The sequence below is a fragment of the Atheta coriaria genome, unplaced genomic scaffold (assembly GCF_025399875.1).
Source record: "Atheta coriaria isolate IRGN ID8LTWV9N9 unplaced genomic scaffold, Caltech_Dcor_3.1 hic_scaffold_16_pilon, whole genome shotgun sequence".
In the NCBI taxonomy this organism is placed as follows: Eukaryota; Metazoa; Arthropoda; class Insecta; order Coleoptera; family Staphylinidae; genus Dalotia; species Dalotia coriaria.
In genome coordinates, this window is record NW_027045458.1 from 139,873 (window position 1) to 163,760 (window position 23,888).

Consider the following 23,888-nt stretch of genomic DNA (forward strand, 5'->3'; position numbering starts at 1 on the left):
CGCCATCAACGTATTTAAGTTTTAATTCAGCGTCTTTAATCATTTTAAAGCTTTTCCGGCATAATAACACGAAACTAAAACCACTGTATGCCACAGAATGAAAACTGTTGAGGTTATAAACTACACACGTGCGTTATTTTGAAAGGTCGATTAGTTTAACATAGGCAACTATATTTGCACTATACTATTTGTGATCAAACGTAAAGCGAAAGATTTAAATTGGTTTGATAAGAAAATAAACACAATTCGTAGTTTGGTAATCTCTATTTCAGTTTATGGATTGTCCTAAACATTATCTACCATAATTAGTAATAAGAGAGTTTGGTTTTTCGTGTAAATAAATATAGAACGCTATAAATATAAATATTCAAAGTAAAATTTCGAAAAGTGAATAACAATAGTTATATAGTTGACTAAGGTCGTAATTGGCACCTTGGAATTTAAGTAAAAACGAATAGCAATCATACACACACGGATGCCACACTTGACTGAGGTAATCTCCTAGGTGGCCGCCGAACCGTACGTTCCGGCCGGCGGGCGGTAGCACCGCGGCAACGACAACAGTTGCAGCGTGTTAAAGGCGTACTTTCGCACGTTGATGTTCTTCATGGTGTTCTCCCTGCGACAGCCTTCACTGTAAATTAGACCATCACCGAATTTAATTTGCATAATTAACACAGCGCATCAATTAATTAACAACTTAAATCCCAGAGCGACCGCTGTCGAAAAGTGAAAAGTAGAGCAAATAAAATAAACACGTTTAGAATCAAAACGCGTGTCCATAAAAAGTTGATTGATTAAAACGTTCCAAAACACTAATAAAAAAATTAGAAAGTCATAAATTAACCTGGTCACTCAGTAATATCAGTATAACCCAAAAAATTGAAAACACGACAACAAATTTAAATTAAGCGTGAATAGAGAGATTGATGGTGATGGATCGCATTTTTCGAAAGATTAAAGAGATGATTAAATCTAAATTACCTGCGAATGCAATCCAGCGCTCTCTGGAATTCATGCTCTGCCAAGTGATACTCTTCAGCCAGAATGTGGCATTGTTCCAGTGTGACGCCCATTCCCGTCCTGTCTTTGGCACTCTTGCAACTCGTGAAGCGTAAGCCACGCATCTGGCGACATATTTGCGCGGACAAATGCAAAATCTCCACGTTCTTCGACTTATCACTATGCACCGATATCTTTAGCATCTCCATCAGTGTAGATAATGGTCGCACATGCGCCGCGCTAGATGTCGCCCTACCATGATACAATGGCGTCTCCGGCATGTTTAACTTCCGGTACCTTAAATAATACTCGTTCAACCGTTCAAAGTTGTCACAATTCGAGCGCTCTTGAGGTTTCGTCGCGCCCACGCTCTCCGCCCACGTAGCACGTTCGTTGATACCAATATTAAAGAACACCGGAGTCACGTGGAAGGTCAAACTCATTCGGCTGGGTATCAGCGAGTAAAGCGAATCAGGTACGGGCAGCGACACGGTAAGCGCGTTGCGATTACCTGTAACCTTAGGCATCAATTGTGGTTCGCCGGCACCGCTTGCCGGGATGGGTGAACGCACAAGAATAAACATCACCGTGCGCAGATCTTCAATCGCAACCGACATATCGCCCCACATGTCGATCTCGTTGCCGTGGTAACTCAACAACCCTTCGAAGCAGGCCAATGGACCCAGGGTACTTAAGCAGGTGACAAACGCGGGGTCTGGTTTTTGGCACCATAGGCGTGTCATTAACGCCGCTACTAAGGAAGTCAACGCTTGCGAGAAGCAAACGTCCCGTCGATATCTTACATTACAAACCCTCTGCGCAGATTTGGGTTCCTCTTGCACGCGAAACACGGAATGCGTTAGTCGTGCAGTTTTAAGTAAACCGTCCATAGCCTGACGAAGCTTTTTCATGCTGGGCCGCAACTCTCCGACCCAATCAGCGATTTTGGTGAGGTCAAGACCATCCGTAAACTTATTACCATTCCGGATGACATTCTTCCGAAGGTCCTGAGAAGGATCCGCAGTACCATTCGGTTGATTAGTGATCACAGCCTTTTTGGTTTGATTCTGCCGGAGACGCACGGCTGGGGATCCGCATCGCCCGCAGAGAAACTTCACCTTGCTCACCAGACACATAACGCTTGCTTCAATATTCAGCTGGGTAAGGTCCCAAGGTTCTGGCTCATCTGTCGGCTTGTAGTAATTCGCCGACGGTGAACTACACATAACATGCGTATCTAGAAAGGTTCTACCGTTATCATTCCTCCTATCGTCATCGGATCCTCCCAGTACTAGCGAAGATGTGATGTTATCGTTGTGGTCCTCGCAATCGGGAAAAATTACAAAATTGCACTCGTCCGGAGTTTGCATATTGGAGCAAAGGCTTCTTACGCCCTCGCTGGTATTCAACAAACTCCGGTCAACTTTCTCCATGTTCCACATATTCTCCATTGGCGTACAAGGAGTTGCGAAGTCATCAAGATCCGGACTCTTCAGATCAAGTGTCAATTGTTGTGTGATGCGTTTGAAGGGCGAAAGTGTCAGGGGGCGCTCAACGGAAAAGTCTTCACAAACACCCGAATCTTGATCGGTTGATACTAGCTTGTACTCTTCGATAAAACCTAACGCCTCCTCCACCAATCCGCTATCCCATAGGCCTAAAAGTATCCGCGTCTTCTTCACCATATCGTCGCAGATCGGTAACATGCCTATGGTCTGCTTGTCGCGTGCGAGCCGCATGAGTTGGCGCATTCCTTCAACAACATCTTTGCGCAATTGCTTGATGGCCTGAATGGCGTCGTGCGCCATCGAAATCTTTGTACTAATCTGATCATTCGAATTCGACTTGATCGGCGATTCTTTTAATTGTTGAACGAGCCTAAACACACAGAAAATCATTCAATTACCCAAATGGCATTACCCAATGTATTGGCTTACTTTATGAGTCCACCATTTTTAGATTTGTGCGAGTGTGCAGTAAATGCGCCCACAGTGATCCAGTCGTAGAACCCGGCCTTGTTAAGCGTATCATTGTGCACCCACATGCGTTGCAGATGCAGGTTGACCGGAGCAAACTCAAGACTCCTGTCGGATTTTCGCGAGCTCGCTTTAAATAGCGACCCTTTATGCGCCTGGAGATTTTCGCGTGCTTGCGAATACAATCGCAATAGATGCAAGTGCCGATCAAGTAACTCTACCTGTCTCGAATGCCACGGTTCTCTTAATTCGCCCATACCGGCCACTTCTTGCAGCAACTCCTTCTCTTGATGGATCCAGACACTCCTACATAAACATCATAATTCGCGTTTAATTATCGTTCTACAAAAATTCTAGACCGGATATTAAATGTACATAAAAAACCAAATCGCTTACAACAACTGCTGCGGAAAGGCAAAGCATAGCTTGCTTTCGGCCATTAGTTCATGCACGCAGATATCTCCACCAAGGCCCGAATGAAATCTGTATGTTTGCACAAAGGGCGATGCGTAGAGGAGTTTCAATTCGGCCTGACTAGGCAGCCGCATCTTGGCGCCCAGTCGCGGCGGCAACGACTGCGAACGACGATGGGACATCACCTAGAAAAGAGCAAAAAAGTGAAAGGCCTATCCATCAACGCATCATTTATTGACCGCGGTCGATAATTTAATATTCGGCGATCAGGATCACGCGTCAAAAACCAGAGCACTACGCAAGAAGACGTAAAAAGCGCCTAAATCTAACGGTTAATTACATACATAGCGCAGGCCGTATTATTACAGCGGGGCTAATCTGTGTTAAGAGCGCACGGACTAAAGAGTCGTCGATATGAGAGATAAAAAGAGAAAATATCAAAACGCAGAACAATTAGTGAATAAACGAGTCGTTCGTCAGTCGGAAGCTAGTCCAATGGCGACACGTAATGCGTACACGGAATTATGATTCTAATTATGTACCGGGAGCACTTTTCGAGTTAGGCGCGTTTTCAAACAAGAGCGCTCAGTCGCGATTCGTCGCTCGTCAGTGATCCACTGTTTTAGACCGTAACTAGTGCAAAAAAATACAAATAAAAATAAAAACAATGTCAGTGCGAATTTTATTAATTATTATGCTACTATATTCATCGGTAGTAAGTTTTTTAAATTTTATTACAAAAACAATTTTTTAATCAATTATATTATTTTTACACATTAAACTAGGACGTGTCTTGGGCAAGAAAGGATAATTTAAAACACGTGTTCCTAAAGGATACTCCACAGAAACAAGAATTGGTTGATAAATTCCTGGACCTTATTGAAGCATCCTGGGATTATATCATGCAAATACTCTACTATAAAGCAAACCTGTTAGGTTTGGACAAGGAGCGCGAAGGATCCGATCACATTATAATGGAATCACCAATCAAACTCTTCCATTCCTTTCCGGGATGGTGGATGATGCGCGATTTTACATGGGATTCATGGACGTTATTTTCGAGGACGTTGAAGAAGAAGTGCGTCCACATCATAATCAGCATCAAAATCATCAACAACACGGCGGGCATCATCAACATCAACACCAACAACAACAACATGGTCATGGACATCACCAACGCCCTCGTCCTCATGCCCATAGACCCCATCGGCCACAGCAATCAAATGAGAATAATCATATTGGCAGCCATCTTTCTACAATCGGCAGTTTATTGCATCACGGCAGGAGTTTCGAGGAGATGAAGGATAGCGGTTTGCACAAATTGTTGGTCCGTTGGAAATTATGCGACCAGTAAGAATTGCGTGAATAGAACAAAGTGGATAAATAGTCAAAGTGATTCGGCCCCCGAAAATTAGAGCGTGTAACGGACAATTATTAAATTATTAATTGAGTTTTTGTATGTGGTCGCTGGTCGATTATGATAATTTGGTGAAATTACTTTGATTGTTTCACACGAAGTAACAATAATAATTTAATTTATTTATTTATAATAAAAAAATAATTGAACTCACTTGTGGATTGGTTAACATTGGCACTCTGCATGGCGTATGTTCCGTACTGCTGCCGCGATCCTCCGCCTCCAAAGACCACGCACTGATGGTAAGAAACCCGACGGTATTCTGGGAACTGGACATCAACGGAATTCGCAGTCTGGTCGAATCCTGAATGGCACTAAGCAACACAATCGCCGACCCGAGTGGAATCGCCGTGTGTGACACTCGCTCTTTAACATCGAACGCCGTAAAGCGAATCTTTGACTCGCCGGAGAGGCCATCGGAAGACCGGAAACAAACCGTGCACAAAAAGCCTGGATTGCTGCTGCGTTCGATGATTTCGGTACGCGCATACTGCACCCATAGTTTACCCTGCGGCATATGCACGTCCACCACCAACGTGGGATTGGGAGCTAGGCCATTGGCATCACAGAGCAAGTTATCACACGCCAGTGACACCTCGCACAAAGGTAACTCCGAAAGATCAATGGAGTGCGTGCGTTGCAAGCGCCACATGTTGACATCCACATGGGGTTTGTGCGTGCGACGGCGTTCGATGCATTGCCGAAGTGTGTGTAATTCGGCGCGGATGCCTTCATAGCTGGCCGCACGAATGGCGTCCATCCAGCTGATGCGTTCGGTTTCGGAAGAGGCGGCGAGCGATTGACACAAACCACCATCAAATACTAAACATAACATTAAAATCAAACGCTTGTATTATTATGGGAATTGATTTAAAAGGATATAATTACCTAAATAAAAGGGATAGTTGCCTTCAAGGGGTAAAGGGGTTGTAGCCATGGGTGGTTCCAGCCGCACCTGACACTGCTCCAGGACAACCACGCCAATGGGTTCCGACCAAGGGTCTTTGCTTTTAAAGTAGAAGAGAAGATTGCCACGCAGGCGACACCAGCGTTCCAAGCTCACTGCAAAATCGCCACCACATTGGTGAGAGTAGTCCGATTGCACATTGACGCACTAACAATACTGATAACTACAACTATATCACTACATAATAACAACAACAACATTTGCATACAGAGACAAACATTTACATATAAAGAAGCGGAAACCCATTACCAGATGTGTGTTATCCAAAGTTGATTAGTATTAATATTAATTTGGTGAGTAGTGAAACATTAAGAAGCGTTCGTTTTTATTTCCTTAGTTAGCATGTGTGTGATTAGTATTTGTTGTGCGTATTTTGTATGATGTATAGTTCATAGTACCTTTACTCGTTCCCCCCACACAGCTGAGATTACGAAGGCGCTTTTTCTTATTTTTGCTACCTCTGCCTGCAAGATTAATGCACATTTGACGAGACAATCACTCGCAACGCTGCGATATAATATTCACATGTGTGTTAATTGTATTCAACGCCAGCAAAATCCGCCGCGTCCAGCTCAAAACCACTTGAAACTAACAAAATTATCGAAGATTATGTACACGACACATATTATTTGAATGCCGACAGAGTTCTCACGCAATCCACTTTAGTTTAAATAAATGACTGCTACAAATAAATGTCCCTTTACTGTTATTTTGATTGTCATGCAGATTTGCTCGTTGAGAACTTTGTCGGCAATTAAAATTGAAATAATTAATGATGAGAATAAAACACCACACACATATTGTGGAATAGAATGCAATGCATCATGCAACATGGTTTATAATAAACATTAAAATAACAATGGCGAATGGCGTCATCGACGCGCATGCTTTCGCAATTAGCATCATTCTCGGGTCGACCCTACACGACATCAAATAGCAATGATACGCATCATGCAAAATGCATTATGCATGCGTTTGATTTTTATTTTCATTCGAGTTCTTTAAATTTCGTGTTCACTGTTTTGTATGGCGAATCAACAATCCGTGACTTTGTAACGTAGGCAACCAACAATGCGTTAATCCAACACTGGTTTAAAACCGAAAGAAATTGATTTCGATAGTTTGAAATCAATTTGACTCACGTGAAGTGCGTAGATTAGCGTGTCATTGATCGCTGGGTTCAAGTTCACGGCCTGTTGTTGCCTGTGAGTTGCTTGAAATCGACTTCGTTTTGCTTGATTGCGGGCACGTAAACAAAAACGAATCGGTTTTCAATCAACTCGACCCGAAACCCCAAACTCAACCGCCGTAAATAGTTACAAGTGGGTTCTTCTCATGTTTTGAGTATGTTTTCCGTGCGTGTTTTTCTTTGGTTGTTGTATATTTATTACATGAGGGGCAATTTGCTAGCGCGGCAGGGGCATTCGGTTGCGGCCGGCGGTCGCATTAATATTCCACTCACCTTCCGACTTCCGAAAGAAGCCCTCCTGTCGCTCGCGGACGCACAGCGCGCCTTCCTTCTCGAACTTGCTGGAGGGCTGCGTGGCGAGCGCCTCCAGCTCCTGCTTGTTGAAGCGCATCTTTTACTTGGAAAACATCTGCAATAGCAAAGAAAAACAGTCATTTCAATGACCAGATAGCATAATGCGTGCGTTATCATATCGCGATTTGTCATTCATTATTTATTACAGGAATAAATTCGATGACAGTGTGCGAAAGAGAGTGGGAGTTGTTTATGTCGTTGGAAACTAATTTTCACACGTTTATTTTTGTCGCTGGACTTGTTGGCGCTCATTTTCCCATCATGGCCACCGGATAATGATTGATGATGTTTGCACTGACGCAAATGCAATTCGCGCGCGCACTTTTGTACGTGTATTACTCAATCGAAATAAATTACAAAACGTTATCGCGCGCGTTATTCGCAATCGCCTTATCTTGGCGATAATTTTTAAGTATGTGCATAATTCACAATTAGTTAACGCTATGTTGACACGAAAAATTTACATTTTTGTGCGTAACAAATGTTGGATATTTCAATTGTTTGCTTTCCTTTTAGCTGAAAACTGCAAACTTTGCGACGTGCGGTGTGCACATTGTGTTCTGAGCAAACATCATATTGATTTAGAAAAGCGCGATTAAAATTTCATGCGAGTGGCCACACATTGCACACACATCTCACCGAAATGGGATGGCCCGACCCACACGCTGCAATATTACTTACTCTTCTCGGCTTGCGTCTGTTTTCTCATCTCGCTTCGAGCAAGCAGACATTGCGAGCAATTTCTAGGAGCGGTTCGTTTTATGTAAACCATAAAAACCATGCACCTCAATACATATTTTTGAATATTTAATATTCATTTGTGTGTTTTGTTTTCATTTGATTCTCTCGACATTGTTTTGTTTAATAACAAATGTAGACGTGAGCACTGCGCCAAAAACGTGTATACGCTTATCTGCGCGTCAAGATGATGTATATTCGCGTATTTGGGCGAGATTGTAGTGTAATAACTTCATATTCACCTGCCATAAATTCGTTGCAAAATCTCTCCCTAGCTGCGGATATTTCCTCTTCACGTCATCTCCGGCTGTATTGCCCTCGAATTCGATACTTTGCGATGATTTATGAGTCCCCTGGCGAGGATGGAAGAAGAAGAAGACGTTGCTGGTTCATCGCGCGCACATTTGTGCTATTTAATTACGATGTTGATGATGGGAAACACTGCCCGTCGGAGTGTAACGTCAACACCACCTTCACCTTCGTGCTTCGTGCGTTCGCGTGCCAGGTGAACGCGAACCTAACGAGGATTCTAGCGGCAAGCGGCCGCTGCACTCGTTGCACTTCCGCGCCGCACTGTGCAGCTATGCAGGTTGTGCGGGTCTCAGCGCTGTTTCGACCCGAACGAAATGCAGCTTGCGAGTTGCGAGTTAAAGTCCTGTAAGCCGCGCAAGTCGTCAGCACGAACGGGCAGGTAGACACCGACTGACAAGCAAAACGCGCGAGCAGCAGATTTCTAAGTGGGGAGTCGCAATGGATATTCATCTGCTACATTTTAGTATTGTATTATTTAATCTTTAAATGTCATACGTTAGCCTATTTTCATATAAACATGTAGCAACTGGTTTATAATTTTCTAAATTCTATTTTGTTCTTGGCATATATTTAAACTTAAGTTAAAGAAAACAAGATTTTAAAAATGATGTCTTCTGTACAATCAATAACCTTGCCCCTAGAATGCAAGCAACCCAATATACACAAATAATTAACCCAACCTCAAACAAAAATACAAACGCAGATATTCCAAACGTAAATTTTTCTTGGCTTTTAATAATTTAATACAATGACGCGACATGCACGTAATTGCACTGCGGGTGCGGTTTACACCTACCACGAGAAGAAAAAAGACGCTGCGGCTTCCGGTTACAGTACAAACTCGAAGCGATTGGGTAAAGATTCAGTTAAAGATTTTGATTGTTGTTCACTGTCTTTACAACCATGCAGAAACGCAGTTATCACGTAAGTTACTATTCTATCCTAACATTATATACATTAAACAATATATAATGATTTATACAAACATTAGTAAAGATGGTTACCTATTTGATAAAGAAGTTATCCTTCAATACATAATCACAAAGAAGAATGAGTACAGCAGAAAGTTAAAGGAATATGAAAGACTCAAAAAGAAAGAGGATGATGAATTGGAGCAGAAGGTTATGGAAGCCACAGACAAGAAAATCAACAATTTTCTGAACTCTGAGAACAACATTGTGAGTAAACCAATTGATGGCTTCAAAAGTGAGGCTTCCACTAGTTCTGCATCCATTTCAAATATGGAGAATGGAAGGAACAAGGTTCTGCCTAGTTATTGGGTACCAGGTCAACTAAAGGAAGCTGAGAAGCCCAAAGTGGAGAAACCAGATAGTAAAATCCCTTGTCCCATTTCAGGCAAGCCATTGAAAGCTAAAGATTTAATACCTGTTAAATTTACGCCGGTTAAAGATGCCAGTGATAAGAAGTCACTGATTGCGAAAGAAAATCGCTACATGTGTGCGATAACGCATGATATTTTAAGCAATAGCGTTCCGTGCGCTGTTTTAAAACCAACGTAAGTGAACATTATTACTTTATAATTACACAATAAAACAAATAATTAAACTTTACAGTGGGGATGTCGTAACGATGGAATGTATTGAGAAAATAATCAAAAAGGATTGGATTCATCCACTAACCGACCAGAAATTGACGGAAAAAGATATTATAGTGATGCAAAGAGTAAGTTTAAAACACATTCATTACTTAAATAAATAACAAATTGTTTGCTTATAGGGTGGCACTGGATATTCACAAACAAACGAGAAACTTGAAGGTAAACACGAACGACCCGCTCTACAAGTATAAAAGAAAACTTTTTCACATTGATTTATGTAGGTTAGGATTTATTAAATTTAAATTAAAAGAATTCTTTTGCTTTATTAAGCACTTTAAGTCCTTCTTCATAAAATTCACCACCATTTAAATATGGCGGTGTAAATTCTCTATATGCTAAACATATCCTTGTGTTACTAATGTCCTCCCTGAGAACTTGATGCTCCCAGTCATATCTTGGTGCTCCATATAATACCAAAAGTGAACGTCGCGGCATGGGAATTCGAACAATAGGCGCGTTTTCTACTGTTTTTAATTGATAAACACTTTGTTGACCCTCCTGCTCCTTTTCAACATCACACTTGGATAACTTGCAACTTGATTTAAATTATATCCAGAGGGTTTTGAATTTTCAGTCATAGTCAAGACAGAATCAGCTAATAAATTAACTGTTACAATTCTCTCACCCCAAATCCAACAGTCATCAATGTGTGGATCAATTGATGCACCTCTGGTTGGATCATACTCTAAACTGCATTGTTCAATTGTTTGGAAGTCTTTTAAATAAGCTACATGTTTTAGTTTTTCCTGGATGAATTGCAAACCTTTTGGAAATCCTTTGAAATCACCCAGTTTTAGTTTTTTCTTCTTGAAGTTGCATTTAGGACCAAAGTTCTGCTTTCTTCTTCCACTCTGAGATGCGTCCCAAGGAATGTTTTCAATTTCACTTAAAGCAAGTTGTTCTTCTTCTATGGAGAGAAAGTTTAAGTCAATATACACTCCTGGATAGTCTATTGATGTCCCACTGTGGTTTGGATGTTGTTTATAAAGGTTAAAATCCCAACCAGACCATGCTTTATTGCAATGTGGACAGTAGACATAAGATCCGTTTGTCTTATTCAATATTGGATCTTTTTTTATACCATATTCTTCTTCACAAAGCAGGCAGGTGCGACAACCTTTACATCCACATGGTCTACACGTATCCATTATTTTGTAAATTAAAAGAATATCTTTGAATCGTTGAATAATTTTTAAAGGTTAGTTGAGTCAATAGTCAGCTGTTTGATGTGGCGTTTGGAGGGTACACGACATTTCACCGCCAGACGTTTTCAGCGGACGAAACGGAGAATAGTCTGTCGCGTTTAACAAGTGCAGTGCAACGCGTAACACTGCCCTGTACTATAAATGTGTTTTCTTTGCATTGGATCTACTCCCGCCTGGAATGGTCCTAAACGTGAGTAGCAATTGGAAAACAATTCGTATTTTGCCATCAAATTATCAATGTCTTTGTACATTTTAAAATGTTTGCATCAATTGGCGCTTATGATTATTTCGTACACTGTAAACAACAGCGCACACGTTTTAAAACTAGTTTGGTTATGATCGCCGACAGACACGCATTACTCGTTGTATATTTAGTTTTATGCAGCATTTCCATTCTTGGCTTCATTTTATATATTGCCTTAAATAGTGCCAATGTTGCCCTTTATGATAAACATTTGCACAATCCCAAGTTTCTGTTGGAAAAATATTTAAATCACAGCTCAAATTTAATTGTAGGTATATGGGAAATGCACCGAACATGCATGTTATAACAACAGTTAACTTTTCAGTTTATAACGCATCAAATTGTAAGTGTTGTAATTCTTTATTATATTCATAACTTAGTTTTGTGATTTTTTATACGCGAAAGCCACAAAAATAGTATTTTGGGTTTAGAGGCATTAATTTTCGTTTGTTCTAGTGATGATATTCGTTATCGAAAATCAGGAAAAAAAAATTATCAAGCACCGCACCTTGCCAATTTTTTCTTATGAATTAAAATTTCATCTCTTAGATTTCCGTTTTAACTATCCTATCTTATAGAGAGAGAAGTCCGTAGAATAAGACGCTGCTATCCGATCCTAATTATCTCTTTTAGTTTACGAGATATTCGCGATTGAATAAAATGAGCAAAAATTGAAAAATGTCACTTTTTAGCACTTTTAGTCACGTTTTTTGACCTTTTACTATTGGAAATATGAGTATTTTATATTTTTATCTGATAGAGAATTTTCCAATCTTTCATAATCAGCATTGCGTGGGTTGCAATCTCTTTTAGTTTAAGAGATATTAATTATCAAAAATCGTCGAAAAAAAGTATCAAGCACCCCCCCTTAGCAATTTTTTCTAAAGAATTAAAATTTCATCTTTCAGATTTCCATTTTAACTATCCTATCTGATAGAGAATAGTCCGTACATTAAGACGCTGCGATCAGATCCTATTTATCTCTTTTAGTTTACGAGATATTCGCGATTGAATATAATTGGCAAAAATTGATAAATGTCACTTTTTAGCACTTTTAGTCGCGTTTTTCGACCTTTTACTGTAGGAAATATAATTATTTTATATTTTATCTGATAAGAATTTTCCAATCTTTTCACCAATCAACAATTTGTTGGTAGCTATCGGTTTTAGTTTAAAGAGATAATTATCAAAAATCGTCGAAAAAAGTATCAAGCACCTTGGCAATTTTTTCTTAAAATTAAAATTTCATCTTTCAGATTTCCGTTTTAACTATCCTATCTGATAGAGAATAGTCCGTAGATTAAGACGCTGCGATCAGATCCTATTATCTCTTTTAGTTTACGGATATTCGCGATTGAATATAATTGACAAAATTGATAAATGTTGCTCTTTGCTTTACTTTTAGTCGCGTTTTCGACCTTTTGCTGTGAAATATGAATTATTTTATATTTTTATCCCTGATAGACAATTTTCAATCTTTTCATAATCAACAAGATTCGTTGTTAGCTATCTCTTTTAGTTTAAAGATATGAATTTTGAAAATCGTCGAAAAAAGTATCTTACCCTTGGCAATTTTTCTTAAGACTTAAAATTTCATCTCTCAGATTTCCGTTTAACTATCCTATCTGATAGAGATTGGTCGTAGATTAAGACGCTGCGATCAGATCTTATTTATCTCTTTTGGTTTACGGATATTCGCGATTGAATAAAATGGGCAAAAATTTGCCAAATGTCACCTTTTAGCACTTTTAGTCGCGTTTTCAACCTTTACTATTAGGAAATATAATTATTTTATTATCGTTTTAACTAGTTTATCTTCTAGAAAATAGTCCGTAGATTAAGACGCTGCGATCAGATCCTATTTATCTCTTTTAGTTTACGAGATATTCGCGATTGAAAAAAATCGTCAAAATTTGAAAAATGTCACTTTTTAGCACTTTTAGTCGCGTTTTTCGACCTTGTACTGCTTGAAATAGAAGTAATTTATATTTTGGTCAGATAGAGAATCATTCAATCTTTCATAATCAGCAATTGGTTGGTTGCAATTCCCTTTAGTTTCAGAGATATGAATTTTCAAAAATCGTCGAAAAAAAGTATCAAGCGGGGGTGCTCTTGGCAATTTTTTCTTAAGAATGAAAATTTCATTTCTCAGTTTTCCCTTTTAACTATTGTATCTGATAGAGATTGGTCCGTACATTAAGACGCTGCGATCAGATCTTAATTATCTCTTTTAGTTTACGAGATATTCGCGATTGAACTTAATTATCTCTTTTTAGTTTACAGAGATATTCGCGATTTGAATAAAATGGGCAGAATTGATAAATGTTACTTTTAGCACTTTTAGTCGCCTTTTTCGACCTTTACTGTAGGAAATATAATTATTGCTTGTATTTCCTGCTATCTGATACAAATTTTCCAATCTTTTCATAATCAACAATTCGTTTTGGCAGCTATCTCTTTTAGTTTAAGAGATATTAATTTTTGAAAATCGTCGAAAAGTATCAAGCACCCCTGGTAATTTTTTCTTAAGAATTAAAATTTTATCACTCAGATTTCCGTTTTAACTATCCTATCTGATAGAGAATAGTCCGTAGATTAAGACGCTGCGATCAGATCCTATTTATCTCTTTTAGTTTACGAGATATTCGCGATTGAATAAAATGGGCAAAATTGATAAATGTCACTTCTAATTACGAAAATCGTCGATAAAAATTATCATTATATTGGCATATTTTTTTCTTTAAGAATTAAAATTTCATTTCTTAAATTTCCGTTTAAACTAGTCTATCTAATAGAGAATTTTTCGTAGATTCAAAATCTGCATTTGTTCCTTTTATCTCTTTTAGTTTACGAGATATTCGCGATTTAAGGAAATGGCCAAAAATTGAAAAATCTCACTTTTTAGCACTTTCAGTCGCGTTTTTCAACCCTTTACCTCATTAAATTAAATTATTTTAATTTTATCTGATAGATATTCGTTATCGAAAATCATCGAACACACATGACGCAGCCCATTTTTTCTTCTGGATTCTTTTTTGATTTCATAGGGTTTTTAATAATGAAGCTTATCTTATAGAAATGTTTAAGAATCATTAATCTGTTCCGTTCTATCGCGTTTAGTTCTTGAGGGAATCAAGTAAAATTAGAAGATTTCTTTTATTCGTCGTGGTCAGATTCTCATGCCACATCAATTTGCCGCCTGCAGCAGTGTAGTTCAAATCGCATATATGTGTGGTACCAAATGCAATTCGCGCACAAGGTCGCCGTCGACTTTGCGCATTTCTGACTTTCTTATCATAAACTGTCGCGCCGTTGCTTGCGCGGCTACGGCTTGTGCTATCGTTGCAGCCAGTTCGTGCCGATCGGTGGTTGGTCCAGACGTGTCCAGACTCGTATTGTTTATTCGGACTTCTGTTTTTTTTAAATTTGCGTTATATTTGATTATCAATCGACTATTTAATTATAGCTACTAGGCTAATGATACTTATTATTTCCGCGTTTAATGTACATTATTGAATCAAAGTGGTAGATATTTGATACGGTTTCGTGTGCATACTTATGCAAGTTACAAAGTTCGGTGTCAGTTGCTAAATAAATCGGATTCGTGAATCGCATCCATGTAGATTTTTTCATCATTATTCTTGTAAGTAACTTTTAACTCAATAATATGAGATATTGTATTTTTCCAAATGTATGGGATTATATTATTACAATCTTATGAAATCTTTCAACTTCTTTCTTTAAATTACAGCACTTGATGTTCTTTTGGTGACTGATGTATACAACAATCGTAAAAGTTTAAAATTTAATTATATTTTTTCATTCTAATTCTATGACAAACATTTGCGCGAGTAATAATTCAATACTGTGTACCTCAAAATTGCCGCCGTGCGATAGTTTGCTTTTTAGAAATTTTCAACTTCTTCAGTTACTGAAGATGCTCCCGTGGCGAAACATGTATAACCAGTACCGGCGTTAGGGCATGGCGGGTTGAGCGACCGTCAAGGGGCGATGGACTTTAAGGGCGCCGACTCGCACTTAATGGTTTTTTCGTATGGATTTAAATTGCAGTTAGCGCCAGAAATCTCTTGCCCAGGGCGCTGGTAGTGCTAAAACCGGCACTGACCAAAGTCGGAATATTTTCTTAGATGCGGAATTTAATTGTGTATCTCCCTGAATCGAAATTTCTATTTCGAGAAAATTCCGTAACGCGAGTTATATTGATAGTTGTGTGTATACACACCTGTACCGTTGTGCTAGGGAATAGTAGTTTTTATTATAATAACACGCGAACGCGGTTTTACTGTAATGTTCGGAATAATTTTCTTTTATATGCGGAATTTAATTCTGTATCTCCTCTGTATCAAAACTATTGCGAGAAAATTCCGTATCACGAGTTATATTGATATTTGCGTGTATGCCACCTCTGTACTCCGTTGCGCTAGGAATTGTGTTTTATTAGAACAACGCGAACGCGGTCTTACTTGGCAAGTTCAACAATTTTCTTAGGATGCGGAATTTAATTTTGTATCTCCATATATATTAAAATTTACTGCTGTGAAAGTTCCGTAACGCGAGTTATATTAATAGTTGTGTGTATACGCACCACCGTTGCAAGCGAATAGGAATAGTAGTTTTTACTAGTAAATGAACGCGGTCTGTTATAGGGACCAGTCAATTCTACTTGGGGATGCGAAATTTAATTCTGTATCTCCCTACCGAAGTTTATTATAAAGCCTCCTGTAACGCGAGTTTCGCATTGATAGTTGTGTGTATACGCACTTGTACTCGTTGCGCCAAGAATTGTAGTTTTTTATTATAAATATCAAGTGAAATTTTGCCCGCATAAATAAGTCTGGAATAATAATTTTCCTGTGGATGCGAAATTTAATTTGTGTATCTTCCTATATTAAAACTTATTGCTAGAAAATTCCGTAAATGCGAGTTATATTGATAGTTGTGTGTATGTACGCACTTGTACTCGTTGGTGCTGGTAATTGCGCCTTTTCATAATAACACGCGAACGCGTCCTATCATAAGTTCTAAATAATTTCCGCTGATGAAATTTAATTTTATATCATCTTCCTATATCAAAAATTTTATTGGTTGTGGAAAATCTGTAATGAGTTATACATAGCGGTGTACGGTACCAGGTAAATTCTCGTTGCGTGCGGTAATTGTAGTTTTTTATAATAACACGCTAGAAACGCGGTCTTACCATAAGTTCTGCAATACCTTTTATTAGATGCGAAATCACCTTTCAGCCCTCCTATACTCTCAAAATCTCTATTGCTTAGAAAAATTCCGGCAACGCGAGTTATATTTCATAGTTGTGTGTATTTGCACTTGTACTCTCGTTGCAGGCTGGTAATTTTCGCAGCTTTTATAAGCAATAATGTAACTGGTTCACCAGCGGGCCACTTGCGTATCATCAATTCAACTTACAAATTGGTGGAAACGTGGTTGTGCGCTTTAGTACTTTACGGATAGAAGAACAAAGGAGTAGTACCATCAGCAGAATGCATTTATTTAACTTTTAACGCATAGGCACCATATTATTGCTTTATAATAATTGTAAATAATCTAGTCAATAAAGGATAATTTAATTTCACATTCTTGTTTAGATGTGTCCCTTCTTAGTCGTTTTCTGCGGATTAGCATTGTCATGTTCAACCTAAGAGTATACCATAGTACGGCATAGTATAGTGCGGTATAGCATGTATGTTGTTGTTTTATTTTATCATAAGATATGAACACATAAATAGAAGAAACGAATTAATATTTGATAAGAAAGCCGCGTGGTTTCAGGTGTGCAGAAAGTACATGCTATATACCCTAGATCGATAGTCTGATCCCAGTTATAGAAGGCATTTTCTCAAATATAAAAATAACAGGTGTAATTTGGTTGCATGAAGTGAATTGCAACGAAATATAAGAGAAGTTGCAATACAAAGTAAAGGCAATAAGAGAAGTAAGAATGTAAGTCGAGAAACGGGAGAACAGAGAAATAGAGAAGTAGAAGAAGGAATAGCAGAGAAGAAGAGTAGAAGACAGAAGGAAGAGGAAACAGAGTAGAGAAGAGGAGGAGATAGCAGAAACAGGAGTGGATCTGATTTTTAAATTTTTTGGCACGTGTCGTTATAAGACAGTCACAGGTCGATCTCCATAGAGCGCCTTGAGGCCCACTGTTTGATGTGTCCATTGCTCCTGGCCTAACCTACATATATTGATGTTCTGCGCTTCATCCCCTGAAATTACTGTAAGTATATCAACAATTTTATGGTGGGGATCACCCCTAAAGAGAGGGAACCTTCTTGTAAGGACAATCCCTTATAAGGTCTTGTCTAAATATTTTAAGTTTTAAGTCGCCTCAAGAGAGGTGATGTCTTAAAATATTCTACAAGTTCTGGACCTGTAACTGAAAATGAAAGAAGGAGTTCACAAATCATACAGGTTACCTTAACAATATTTATAGAGGGGATCATCCCCTGAGAGAGGGAACTCTCAGAGACCTGTTCCTGAAATGATAGTATAACACACAAATCAAAGAAGTCAATATATCTTACTATTTCTTTATTAATAGAATACAAGTTTAGATTTTACAAGTCAACAGAATACATGCCGCCATATTGAGACAGGACTTACGAGCTGCATAGCCGCGCACATATAAGCTAGTACCACGTCGTACAGTTCTGCCGGGATAAAGAAATTAGCAAATAGTCCATTTTCTAGGTGATGGAAAATGGGAACAAATATACTGGGTGTTACAAATAAAAAAATTAATATTAAAACAGAAAATCATTTAAACACTACAAATTTTGCTCGTTTTTCACTCGAGGCTTCGGGAAACTGATATACAGGGTGTCACAAAAAGAAAATAACTTCACTTTAGAATATACGTCAACGGCAAACTTTTAAACACTACAAATATGGCTATTTTTTCACGTGACATAAAGGAAAATTGATATACAGGGTGTTCTAAAAAGAAAATTCATAGATCGAAACGAGACACTCCAAAACAACAAATACAGCTCATTTATGCATGGATGACAAGCAAATTAAGATACAGAGTGCCTCAAACAGATATTTGCAACTTGCAATTAAGAAACAACCAAAACCTACAAGTTTAGCTTATGTTCACGCAATGAAAAGGAATGCACAGATTGTTAGAGAAAGAAAATCCAAAGTTCAAGAAAGACAAGGACCAAAACTAGAGAGACAATCTATTTTTCACGTAATACCAGGATACATAAATGGGCAGGATGTTATACAAAGAAAACAATTTATAATAAAATGTAATATATTTTTTTAATAGTCCCGCTGAGATGCTAGCCGACGGTCGACGGGTCGCAATAAATTTACACTAAGACACGTTAATTGTTGATGAAATGCAAATAGATTTAGCAAATTAATGCTACGGTTTATTAGTGTTACGCGTAATGGAAACAAAGATTCGCGATTGATTATCTTGTTTTGTTGGAGAAAACTTGTGACACAAACCGTGTTGGAAACGACAATTTCCTGATTAATTTTACTTACATGGCTATATTTGCTAATTGAGAACCAACAAGTTCTATTCCAAAATTGAGTTCTGTATAATTCCACAGGTGAAAAATAATCAGAGACGGCCGACGGAACCACACGCGAGCACAAATGAACTAACGATGAATCTGCGATTGATGCACATTTAACGCGTGCAATCGTACTAGCAAAACTCCGGATCACGCCCGATTCCTATATATGCCGTTAATTGTTTGTGGAATATAAACCGATATACCTATTTATGATCGGACGAAACAGAACTAGTTGTGATGAACACGCCCGATTTATCCGGCGTTCGAAATAAAACTGCAGCGTGCCCAGTACACGGCGACAACACGCGGTCACTATCAGTTTGCAATATGCTTGGTGAACGCGACCCTGGAGATAGGTTGTTTCATTTTGCATGTTGGCTGCGCGCAACTCAAAACAATGTTTATTCACTATTACTAATAAAGGCAGGATGTCATGAATAATAAAATAAGTAAAAATGTTATAAACAGGAATACAAAGAATAACAACTAGATTCTAGAAGACAATCTAAAATTGCAGGAAGAGATCTTCCTAAACTTCCAAAAAATCAACAAATTTTTGGATAATGTATCTTACCAAAGTATTTGACAGCGGAACTCGAAAAGCAATTACTGAAGCAGATTCCGAATATTTCGAATTCGAATTTCGAATATTTTCAATTTGTTTCGTTCTACCGCTTTTAGTCAATGAGAAAATAACAACTGAAATATTCATAAACACGAGTCTTATTTTCTCGATTTTTGTATGGTATCTAATAAAAAATTTCCCGTAGATTAAGAATTTGCAATTCATACTTTTCTATCGCGTTTAGTTTACAATATCGCGGAAAATGACAGTTCATTATGTTTAATTCGTCGCAGAAAGACAATACATGACAACCCACATCTTCTCGACAATATGGAAACTTACTTGGCAAGGCACTTGCACCGCAGTATGTGTAGCTGAATATCTAGTTGAATATATGTATATTCCATAATGAAGTTAGCACATGCACCGGCGGAAACAGTATACAAAACTATTAATTCACTCTAAATACCATTAAGTATTTGATCCGATACAGCGCGAATCACCAAATTAGCCGTCCGACGGCTAGAATAAAACTATTTACCTAATATCGCCGTTGATGTCAGCAGCGTGCAGAGTACTGTTTGCCTCAGGTAACATTGCGCGGAGCAACACACACAAACATATATGATAACACGCAACTGCAAAAAACGAAAACAAGTCTTGAATGTATGTGTACACAAGCCAAATTCAATAAAATCAAACGTAAACATTAAACAAATAACTGAAAACTTGTCGCAATATCTCCTTTCACTACTTCTATTATTTTTTAAAAATTATTTTATATTCCAATCTAATAGAGAATTTTCCACTCTTTCATAATCTGCAATTCATTTGGATTATAGCGCTTTTAGTTTAGAAGATATTCACTATCAAAAAACGTCGAAAAATTATCAAGCACCCTCCCTTGTCCATTTTTTCTTATGAATTAAAATTTCATCTCTTAGATATCCAATTTAACTAGCTTATTTGATAGAGAATTGTCCATAGATTAAGACTCTGCGATTCGTTCCTTTCTATCGTTTTTAGTTTACGAGATATTCGCAATTGTAAAAAGTCGTCAAATTTGAAAAATTTCAATTTTTAGCACTTTTAATCACAGTTTTTCGCCCTATTCGCAGTTATTCGAATAACAAATACATCACATTTGATGCTTCGGTACGAGCCTGCCTGAGCTTTATTTAATTGTTTACTTACCAGTCGTCTTCGACACATCTACGGCAAGTACTGTAACAAAATAATACTATGTAAAACATTTTGCACGACACTACATATCAAGTACCTTTAGGTAAAAACATCTATTAAACATGATTTATACACATTGAATGATATGTCTTACTTACGGAGTAACATGTGCGCCCGACATAGTCTGAAATCCAAGACATCCGACATCCGAGAGAATAATTTCACGTTTTCTAACATTTTGCGCACTATAACAACACATTCACTATTATTACAAGGCAACTTGGAACATGACAACTCGCGAAATAAATATACTCGTACACAGTAATCGACCAGAGCACATACTAGCAATTTCTACTCGTCGCAGGTATGTTTCGGCGACGGCGAAAGTCATTCGCAACTGCGCGAGTGGAAGACACTTAAGTTTCTTGCAGCGTGTGAGTTCCAACGGCATACTGTCTCAAGGACGTAAACAAATAAATAAAACAGATAAAAACAAAACCTGCTGCACCACGTCGCGTAATCTCACACTGAATTATGTGCATTCTAACGCCAGCTAGGCTTGATTTATAGAATTATAAGCACCCGGTCTGGTATTGCTGAGTACAGCGCCGTCTAATCGTAAATAAACTGTAGCCGCGTTATTTGAATTTATACTCCATCTTCACATTCACATTCTTAATACTACGGGTGTAAAGAATTTAAAATGAACCGAAATTTGCAATAAGTGACAAAACACATTTATAAATCGCCATATAAAACAACCACTATATTTTACTGGAAAAGAAACATACATCTTTGATCCCCCGAAATTTATAATTATGTGTTGTTGCGCGCGCAGCAATCAATTATTATGAGGCCGGATACACACAATAAGTACAATTAATTTACTAAACTCGATCGTTTCACATGATTGTACGTGACATGTAACACATCGCTCATAATAACAGATTTATTTACATGTTTGCTGTTTGGCGGCCATTTTATGCAAAAAAGACGCGCTGTAGTTGTTTTTCCCTTTCGTTTTACATGGACGGTCCTCCTCTGCGACATTGACATCGATTTGAAGATATGACATTGATAAAATATAGAGCCAACTATTTAACAATTATTAAATATATATGCATAGATACAACTAATATTATATAAAACAAAATAAACAAATTATTCCACTTTTTCAACCAACGAGTCGCGTAAAATTTAAAAAGTATTTATATCATTAGAATTAAAAAACTGTTTTAGGTTTATTGGAATGTAATGCAGTCTCTCCAAACAAGTAGAGTTTTTGTCCCGAATGTTTTTGTGTTGTTAGCTTTGTTCGCTCATCCCTGCTATTATTGTATTCATTAATATATTACACACTAAATTTATAACGCTATATTTACATAATCTTACATTATGGAAGAATTGCTGTTGGATTCTCTCGTTCGTGTCGCGCTTTCTCACTGCGTGCTTCATGCTTTCTTTGAAATGGCACTTTGGTTATTATTTTCCATTGTAAGTTAAAGAAAAGCTGATATATCTGTTCCGGGTGTCTGATATTAAGTTGCACACTCTGGCAATTTTTTAGTAAATGTTCACAAGCACACCAATAACTCGTTATAAAAATAATTTCTCATCTTCTACTCAATCCGCACCCTTCATCAACGTCATCGTTAGCATCAAAGTATTGCATTTATCATAATCGCTGCGAGTTTTAAAGAGACGCAGTTTTCTCTCTTGATATAATCGCGTCTTTGTTTTGGTATCAAACTCAAATATCTTTGCATAAAAATATAAATTGTCTATATGATATCCTCCAGATACGTAATCGTAAAATTTAAACATAATTAGGAATTCGCTTACTTACTTAATTACTTAATCATTCTTCAATAGAGTGGTCACAACAAAATTTAGATTTAGATTTTAGTTAATTATATAAAAAAGATGAACGAGCATCGTTTTTCTTGTTTTTTTTTTGTTCACTTTTTCGCATAATGCGTGAGTAGAAACTTGTATAAATAGCTCAGCGTCGGTAGGTCGTACTTGAGCCGATATCAGCAGTCCTCCTCGACAAGTTTCTGCGTATCTTTGCCGGTGTCATGTGCCGGATCCAGCTCGCGATGCCGGATGTTAATTTGCGGCGAAGAGCGGTGGATGACGCTCGACGGCGCCAAGATGGCGCTTGGTGGTTCCGTAAACGTATCGGATTTTGATTTTGTCACATCTACTGGTACTTCATATAAAGCTGAAAATTATAAGCAAGTTACATATTTCTGTTTTTCGTTAATCATATTTTACCTGAACTACCATTACCAGTGGAATCTGGGTTACCACCTTGAACCGCGTCATACATGGGATTGTGGAAGTCCCTGTTTTTATTGCCGACTGGATCTAGCGTATATGCAACATCCATCGGCTCTACCGAACTTCCATTACTACCTCCAAAGGTATTAGGTCCAAATTCCACATTGGTACCCTGTCGGAATGACACGGTCTGACTGCTGGACAAACTACCTAAACTTCCCTTTCCACTATAACAATAAAAAGTATGTAAAATCTTGATGGTTCGTGATTTAAAATATACATACAATGGTCTCTTTCTGATAAAGAACCAAACGCCAGTAGCAGCACCAACAACTAACAAGATAACCACTATTGAATGATGATGGCGGCTGTGTTACCTCCGCCGCTGAATCTGCTATGTGCTGTATGCACATCGCAATTAGTACCACTGAAGTCCTCTTGGCATTCGCACATCAATTTATTGGTGTCGGTTTCCCTGCATACACCGCCATTTTGACACTCACAGATTCTGGGTAATGGTCTTGGGCGTTCGGCCGCCGCGTCACATAATATCTCAGCTTTTCCGCGATGCGCTGGCACTTGTGGCGTATCTGGGCAAGAACATCTATGACCACTCGGTACCAACAAACAAAGATGTGAACATTTGTTATCCATGCATGGATTTGAAATTGTTTTGTTATATCTTAAATTGTGATAGACTTTCACACCGGATGGATTCACCAGGTCTCTTTGAATGATAACAGGTACACCACGACCAAATTTATCTTGACGTAATAATTCGCCAGTGTCTCTTGTGACCCAATATAGACTGGACTCAAACACATCCAACGATATAGGATGTTTTAATA

General features: G+C 38.2%; 5 protein-coding genes across 8 annotated transcripts in view; 1 reads left to right on the forward strand and 4 right to left on the reverse strand.

Annotated features, from left to right (window-relative positions):
- Positions 1–249: 249 nt before the first annotated feature.
- LOC135802162 (inositol polyphosphate-4-phosphatase type I A-like) lies at positions 250–8,738 on the reverse strand. 3 transcript variants are annotated; one of them, XM_065315692.1, is made up of 9 exons: positions 8,304–8,738; positions 7,239–7,374; positions 6,175–6,240; positions 5,698–5,871; positions 4,964–5,631; positions 3,375–3,577; positions 2,940–3,284; positions 985–2,880; positions 250–634 (listed from the first exon to the last, which is right to left on the reverse strand). In XM_065315692.1, the coding sequence occupies exons 2-9, from the start codon at positions 7,354–7,356 to the stop codon at positions 502–504; spliced, it is 3,603 nt and encodes a 1,200-aa protein (XP_065171764.1). In that variant the 5' UTR covers positions 7,357–7,374; positions 8,304–8,738; the 3' UTR covers positions 250–501. The 3 variants fall into 3 exon arrangements, with proteins under 3 accessions (XP_065171764.1, XP_065171763.1, XP_065171765.1); XM_065315691.1 differs by having other exon boundaries at positions 8,300–8,738; XM_065315693.1 differs by lacking the exon at positions 6,175–6,240 and having other exon boundaries at positions 8,300–8,738.
- Positions 8,739–8,779: 41 nt separating this feature from the next.
- On the forward strand, positions 8,780–10,239 carry LOC135802164 (nitric oxide synthase-interacting protein homolog). The gene is made up of 4 exons (XM_065315695.1): positions 8,780–9,293; positions 9,361–9,885; positions 9,944–10,052; positions 10,107–10,239. Exons 1-4 carry the CDS (start codon positions 9,118–9,120, stop codon positions 10,176–10,178), a joined length of 882 nt encoding a protein of 293 aa, XP_065171767.1. The 5' UTR covers positions 8,780–9,117; the 3' UTR covers positions 10,179–10,239.
- On the reverse strand, positions 10,200–11,465 carry LOC135802163 (alpha-ketoglutarate-dependent dioxygenase alkB homolog 4-like). The gene is given in 2 exon segments (XM_065315694.1): positions 10,200–10,464; positions 10,467–11,465. Coding segments are annotated over 2 exon segments (903 nt in total). The 5' UTR covers positions 11,136–11,465; the 3' UTR covers positions 10,200–10,230.
- A 6,527-nt stretch (positions 11,466–17,992) lies between these two features.
- On the reverse strand, positions 17,993–21,940 carry LOC135802192 (uncharacterized). 2 transcript variants are annotated; one of them, XM_065315734.1, is made up of 4 exons: positions 21,100–21,940; positions 20,916–21,002; positions 20,770–20,799; positions 17,993–20,213 (listed from the first exon to the last, which is right to left on the reverse strand). In XM_065315734.1, exons 1-4 carry the CDS (start codon positions 21,206–21,208, stop codon positions 20,113–20,115), a joined length of 327 nt encoding a protein of 108 aa, XP_065171806.1. In that variant the 5' UTR covers positions 21,209–21,940; the 3' UTR covers positions 17,993–20,112. The 2 variants fall into 2 exon arrangements, with proteins under 2 accessions (XP_065171806.1, XP_065171805.1); XM_065315733.1 differs by having other exon boundaries at positions 21,076–21,940.
- A 176-nt stretch (positions 21,941–22,116) lies between these two features.
- The window catches only part of LOC135802193 (low-density lipoprotein receptor-related protein 2-like), a 58,960-nt gene continuing 57,188 nt past the window's right edge, over positions 22,117–23,888 (reverse strand). Inside the window, 4 exon segments of the mRNA XM_065315735.1 lie at positions 22,117–22,981; positions 23,035–23,267; positions 23,325–23,389; positions 23,392–23,888. Coding sequence (XP_065171807.1) covers positions 22,791–22,981; positions 23,035–23,267; positions 23,325–23,389; positions 23,392–23,888 — 986 coding nt within the window. The 3' untranslated portion in view covers positions 22,117–22,790.